Source organism: Zootoca vivipara, chromosome 2 (genome assembly GCF_965207765.1).
Source record: "Zootoca vivipara chromosome 2, rZooViv2.hap1.1, whole genome shotgun sequence".
Lineage (NCBI taxonomy): Eukaryota > Metazoa > Chordata > Lepidosauria > Squamata > Lacertidae > Zootoca > Zootoca vivipara.
The window spans coordinates 72,960,232-72,967,506 of NC_142584.1; the positions used below are offsets into that span (position 1 = coordinate 72,960,232).

A 7,275-nucleotide genomic window follows, 5' to 3' on the forward strand; every position below is an offset into this window, starting at 1 on the left:
TGACTGCTGTCACCATCTCCAGTGATCATGGAACCCAAGAAAGTAAAATCTCTCACTGCCTCCATTTTTTCTCCAATTACATCTAACCAATTACATTTAACAAACTCTAAAAAGAAAGAAAAAACAAACTTGGCTTCAGGTATACTGGTAGGGTGTCTTCCCATGTTAATAGCTGAAGCAGCCCCTGAACCAATCTATTTTCCTTCCCTCCATGGAGAGGAACAGCTGGAGGAAAACAACAAACAGGCTAGAACTGAAAAGAATCCTCTGCTTCCCACTGGAACAAATAAGGGAAGCAAGATGAGCAAAGGCCCACAATTGCCCCAATCAGTCTTGAAAGAAGCAGCGCTGACATAGAAAAGGATGGTTGCCGTAATAAGGGTTGGACAGTGTTCTCGAAGCTACGAACATGAGTTTGACCAAACTGTGGGAGGCAGTGCAAGCATAGCTGCCAAGTTCTCCCTTTTTTAAAGGGAAATTCCCTTATGCTGAATAGGCTTCCTCGCGAGAAAAGGGAAAACTTGGCAGCTATGAGTGCAAGACAGGAGTGCCTGGCGTGCTATGGTCCATGGGGTCACGAAGAGTCAGACACGACTAAACCAGTGTTTCTCAACCAGTGTGCCTCCAGATGTTTTGGGACTACAACTCCCATCATTCCTGACCACTGGTCTTGCTAGCTAGGGATGATGGGAGTTGTAGTCCCAAAACATCTGGAGGCACACTGGTTGAGAAACACTGGACTAAACGACTAAACAACAACAAGCTTCCATCCCAGGATTGCTTTGTTATAATGAATGACTCAGTTCCCAATGGAAAGGTAACGGCACACCTGAAGTCAAAGAGCAGCCCCCAATCTCAGCATCAAATAAAAGCCTGTGCTATCCAATCTCACTGCAAGTTGTCCCAGAATCTGACAATCACACTCCAGGGTGGACTCACTTAAAGGTATCTGTTACACCTGAATGCATGAGTGTCCATAAAACTATGGGCTGGTGGAAGTGAAGGGCAAGTGAAGGAGAAAAATTGTTACATAGAATACACATCTAAGCAGCTTTCAGGTGACTGGAAACACAGGAACTGTTATGGTGGAAAGAGTCCTGTTATGATCTACCGTGTTTCTCCGAAAATAAGCCATACCCCGAAAATAAGCCATACCCCGAAAATAAGCCAGTGATAGGCAGTTTAACCTTGTAGGTTAAAATGTACCATACTTAATTTTAAAAAAAGAAGACATCCCCTGAAAATAAGCCACCGTGTTTTTTTTAAAGGAAAAGTAAATATAAGACGGTGTCTTATTTTTGGAGAAACACGGTATCTATCTATCATTGTAGAACCACATGGTTTTTAGTGATTCCCCTCCCCAAAGCACCCTTCCACCTTGTTCAGGAAGTGATTTGTAGTCCAACAACATATGGAGGACACAAATTCGCTATCTTTGCCTTAATGCATTCTAACTGTATCACAACAGAAAGGATAAGAGTTCTGAAAGCTATAAAAGCAAGTTTGGCTGTTTTCAAACAATGGAAAATGAGCTATACTAATTTATTTTTAAACGGAAGAGAAAAAAATCTCTACTATTTTCCAGACTATGCTTACTGCACACTCAGAAAATAATAATAATAATAATAATATAATATACCCCGCCCATCTGGCTGGGTTCCCCCAGCCACTCTGGGCGGCTTCCAACAAAATACTAAAACACAGAAATCCATCAAACATTAAAAGCTTCCCTAAACTGGGCTGCCTTGAGATGCCTTCTAAAGGTCTGGTAATTGTTGTTTTCTTTGACCTCTGGTCGGAGGGCATTCCACAGGGTGGGTGCCACTACCGAGAAGGCCCTCTGCCTGGTTCCCTGTAACTTGGCTTCTCGTAGCGAGGGAACCGCCAGAAGGCCCTCAGCACTGGACCTCAGTCCAGGCAGAATGATGGGGGTGGAGATGCTCCTTCAGGTATACTGGACTGAGGCCGTTTAGGGCTTTAAAGGTCAGCACCAACACTTTGAATTGTGCTTGGAAATGTACTGGGAGCCAATGTAGGTCTTTCAGGACCGGTGTTATGTGGTCTTGGCAGCCGCTCCCAGTCACCAGTCTAGCTGCCGCATTCTGGATTAGTTGTAGTTTCCGGGTCACCTTCAAAGAGCGCATTGCAGTAGTCCAAGCGAGAGATAACTAGAGCATGCACCACTCTGGCAAGACAGTCCGCGGGCAGGTAGGGTCTCAGCCTGCGTACCAGATGGAGCTGATAAACAGCTGCCCTGGATACAGAATTGACCTGCGCCTCCATGGACAGCTTTGAGTCCAAAATGACTCCCAGGCTGCACATCTGGTCCTTCAGGAGCACAGTTACCCCATTCAGGACCAGGGAGTCCTCCACACCTGCCCGCCTCCTGTCCCCCACAAACAGTACTTCTGTCTTGTCAGGATTCAATCTCAATCTGTTAGCCGCAGTAGATAACACTCAAGAACGTGAGGGAGCCTATTCATTCTTCCTCCCAAGCCATTTCAGGTTTGCAACATAGGTATGACTGTACCTTTCTAAACACACACACAATCATAGAATTGTTGATTTGGAAGGGATCCCGAGGGTCATCCAGTCCAACTCCCTGCAGTACAGGAATATCTATTAAAGCATCCAAGACAGATGGCCACCCAACCTCTACTTAAAAACTTCCAATGGAGGAGAGCTCACTGCATACATTCCAACTTATCAATATCCTTCTTAAATTGTGGACACAGTATTCCAGATGTGGTCTGACCAAGGCAGAATAGAGTGGGACTATGACTTCCCTTGATCTTCTGTTGATGCAGCCTAGAATAGCAGTTGTTGTTGTTGTTGTTGTTTTTGCTGCTGCTGCATCACACTTGTTGATTCATGTTAAGCTTGTTGTCTACTAAGACCCCTAGATCAGGGGTGTCAAACTCAAATTCATAGGGGGCCGCATCAGCAGTTTGGTCACCCTCAAAGGGCCGGTTGTATCTGTAGGACTATGTGTCCACTCTTTATTATCATAAATTATTGTCACTGCATTCAATTATTACTGTTTTTGTAATAATGTAAGTAATAACTAGCTCTGAAAGCAGAAACATAGTCAGAATAATGGCAAGTAGATATTCAAATGTACAATTATTGTACAATTTATTGAAAAATGATTTTTGGTAACTGCACTGGGTGGTGGAGGCTCGCTAGGGTTTCATGCAGGACCTTTGCAGAGCTGCTAGTACCTGGAGATGCTGGGGTCCTTCTGCATGCAGGACAGATGTTCTGCCAGTGAGCCACCACCCTTCACCAAAGGGACTGGCTGAGGTTGACTCACTGGAGCTGCTCTCCTGGTTCCAGGGTTTAAGGGCCAGAAGTATAAAGCAGCATCCTATGTTTCTGAGGAGAGGGAGAGGGAGGGGAGGGGAGGGGGGAGGGGAGGGAGGAAGGAAGGAAGGAAGAAAAGAGGGAGTGGGAGGGAGAGAGGAAGGAAGGAAAGAGGGGAGAGAAAGAAGAGTCGAAATAAGGAAGGGAATAAAGAAGTAAAGAAAAAGAAAGAGGGAGAGAAGACGGAAAGGGAGAAAGAAGGAAGGAAGTAGAGGGAAAGAAAGAATAAGAATGAGGGAGAGGAAGAAAGATGGGAAGGACGGAAGGAAGGAAGAAAGAAAAGAGGGAGCAGGAGGGAGAGAGGAAGGAAAGAGGTCCCGCTGCTGGGTCCTGCTGGCTGGGGCGCTCGGCGGGCCACATGACAAGGTCTGGCGGGCCAGATTTGGCCCCCGGGCCTTGTGTTTGACACCCATGCCCTAGATCCTTTTCACATGTACTGCTGGCAATCTTATATTTGTGCAGCTGGTTATTCCTGCCTAAGTGTATAACCTTAAATGTGTCCCTACTGAATTTCATCCTGTTAGTTTGGACCCAGTTCTCCAATTTGTTAAGGTCATCTTGAATTCTGATTCTGCCTTCAGCCGCATTGGCTACCCCTCCCAGTTTGGTGGCATCTGCAAATTTGATGAGCATCCCCTCAGTTCTTTCATCCAAGGCATTTATAAATATGTTGAGCAACCGGCCCAGGACAGAACCCTGCAGCACCCAACTTGTCACATTTTTACAGGATAACGATGAACCATTAATGAGTACTCTTTCAGTTTGGTCAGTCAACCAGCTATAAATCCACCTAACCATTACCTCACCCAGTCCACATTTTACCAGCTTCTCCACAAGAATATCATGGTGGACTTCGTCAAAAGTCTTAATGAAGATTCACTATGTCCACAGCATTTCCCTGACCCACCAGCCTGTAACTATCAAAAAAAGAAATGAGACTTGTCTAGTATGACTTGGTTTTGAAAAACCCATGCTGGGTGTTAGTAATCACAACATCCTTTCCTAAGTGCTGCAGACTGACTGTTCATCTATTCTAGGACCTTTCCTGGTATTAATATCAAGCTCACCGGTCGGCATTTACCTGGGTCTTCTTTTCCCCCCTTTTTGAAGAAGGGGACATTTCCCCAGTCTGCAGGGACCTTATCTATTCTCCAATAATTCTCAAAGATTATAGACAGAGGCTCTGAGATGACATCTGCAAACTCCTTTAGTACCCTTGGGTGTAGTTCATCAGGCCCTGGATATTTGAATTCATTGAAAGTAGCTAGATGTTCCATTACCACCTCTTTTCCTATCTTGGGTTGCAGCTCCCTCCTTGCATAGATTACTCTGTTCTCATCAGGTTGGGCAAAGTAAGTGTTGAGCAGTTCCCACTTCTCTCTGTCACTCAATAGCATTTCTCCATCATCTCCAAGCAAGGGACCTACTACTTGCTTGTTCTTTCTCTTGCTTCAAACATAGCAGAAGAAACCTTTAAATTTATTTTTAACCTCTCTTGCATGTCTGAGTTCAGTCTGAGCTTTGCTCAGAATAACCTTCTCCCTGCAACTGTTTACTACTCGTGTATACTTTCGTGATTTCCCTTTCTTCCCTTTCTTATACATGTTAAATGTCAGCTCATCTGTAAGGTCCTTATGCAGCCACACTTGAGGATCCCAAACAGCAGACCTGGGAAAGGTTTGAAGTCTTTAAGTGGTCAGAGTAGACACTGGGGTAGATATTGGTCTTCAACTGGAGAGTTGGGACGTGCAGTCGAGCATTAGTCTGACATAAGAAGGATCATAAAAGGGGCATCCAATATCCAAATGTATGGCAAAACTACACACACCAAGAGGTCACCAAATATATGTTTGGGCTAAAGATGAGTGCCAGAAAAGTTGTAAACCTACTTTGCTAAACACAGCAGAAGTTTAAATAATGCTCCTTCCAATGGTGAACAGCCAGCTCATGGGTCTCTAAGCAATACTGTGCAAATGATTAACACAACACTTTGCAAGACAGATCAGTGATAATAAGAGTAGCACTTGAATAGAGAAGATGACTGTCAATGGCATAAAGAATACACATACTGTATTGAGAATCAAATATGGGAGGGTTCCAAAATCTGCAACAGAACACCACCTTTATTAAGCCAACCAAAATATGACAAAATAGCATGCAAGTTCTGAAGCTTTTTTCACCAGGTTAAACACAGGAGGAAGGGAAACTAGTTGACGTTGGAGGGTGCAACTCTTCTCTGAAGAGCTAAAAACAGGCAATAGTGCATAAGCCATTAAAAAAACACCATGATCTAGTTGGTAAACATAAGCCACTCTGTGAGATTCACAGCATTTGGAATCTCAAAACAAATTAACATGTTTCCTGCACACAGCAGCTGCAGAAGGCAGACAGCTATTACAACCACACTTCTCAGAAAGCCAATTCATAAGACAAGTTGTTATATTTACTCTTGCAGAATAAGCGCTAGAACACACTGGAGCTTTCATTTTTAAACATACTTTCCCATGGATTTTAAGCAGCTAAAGTTTAGAGCGACATGCTCCCTAAACTCATGTTTGATAAGCAGGAAGCTGAAAATGAAAAGAAACGGAAGGTCCACTTGTCTCCCTTCCCACTAACAAAGTGAACACGCAGCCTCAACTAAACCATAGTATCAGAAGTAATTAACTCCAAGATATGAAAAAAGCACTTAGTAAAGAAAGCTTGAACAGCATTCATCTACAAATGTGACAAACTTAAAGAATGACGACCATGGTGTCAATACAGTGGGCATGGGGTCACATCATGGGAAGCCAATGAAATCTTGGCAAGACATAACTCCATTTGGGGGGTGGGGGTCAGTGAATCAGGGATTAAGCAAACTTGTCATATAGCTGATACAGGGGAAGTTAAAAGGGCCCTGGAGCAGGGCGATTTTGGCAACTTAATGAAGTGCATTTAAAGAAACCCACACCCACCAGTACTGGACACCAGTAAGAAAAGCGCCCATGCTCCGAGGCAATCTTTATTACTTCATATTGAAAACACGTCTGAGGATGCAAGCAAAGCAAGGAGTGGGGGGCAGAAGAGGGACTCCGCTACCAAGTCGGGGATGCAGCTGGAGACAGAACAAAGCCACAGAGGCGGCGGCGGGTTTTCCTGAGCACATTGTTCGAGGGAAGAAGAGGGAAGCCAAGAAGGAGGAGGAGGAGGAGGAGGGAGGAGACCAGGAGCGATGGGGGTTGTAGGGGGCGGGAGGGAAGAGTACAGCTGAGCACTTGAGAGACCCGCGCGGCCACAAGCACAGAAAGGAGAGCCGGTCCCGGGGAGAGTGAGAGTGAGAGAGGCAGTCATGCTACATCTCGCAGACGACGGGCTACGACAACCGAAACTCGCAGGAAGTTGCAGGGAAGGAGAGCAGGGAAAGGGAACAAGGGAGGGACGCGGAGGTGGGGCTGGGGCGCCCCAGGGAAGCAGGATGGAGAGGCTGCCTGGGGCCGGGTTGCCTTGCGAGGCAGGGAAGGCGGCGGCGGTGGGTCTTTCTCTCTCTCTCTGGCCCCGGGGGAGAAAGGCGCAGGCGGGTGGGGAGGAGCGCCGGCCAGTGACTCACGCATGAGGAGGCTGAAGGCCACGACCCCGAGCAGCCCCTGCAGGAAGATGCCGAAGCTGTCCATCAGGGCCCCGTTCTCGCAGCCACGGTAGCCCGGCCCATCCCCGGACGGAGAGGAAGCAGCGCCGGGCCCGCCAGCGCCGCCGCCGCCCTGCGGAGAGCCCGGCCTGGGCGTGGCGAGGAGGGAGCTGTTGGGGGCCAGGGAGCCCCCCATGGCGGACGGAGCGCGCCGCGGAGCAGGTGCGCCGCCGGGGAGAGGGAAGGCGAGGGAGGGTCGCTTCCTGGGGACGGGGGAGGAACCCCACGCGCCGCGTCACCGGCAG

General features: G+C 47.0%; 1 protein-coding gene across 3 annotated transcripts in view; it reads right to left on the minus strand.

The window, feature by feature from the left end:
* Positions 1–7,275, minus strand: part of STIMATE (STIM activating enhancer) — a 31,705-nt gene extending 24,430 nt beyond the window's left edge. For 2 of the 3 annotated variants that reach the window (XM_088663197.1, XM_060271508.2), the window contains exon 1: positions 6,953–7,260. In XM_088663197.1, the coding sequence (XP_088519323.1) occupies positions 6,953–7,166 (214 nt within the window). In that variant the 5' untranslated portion in view covers positions 7,167–7,260. Of the gene's footprint in view, positions 1–6,952 lie in introns of all 3 variants that reach the window. The other variant, XM_035106164.3, reaches the window with a different exon arrangement.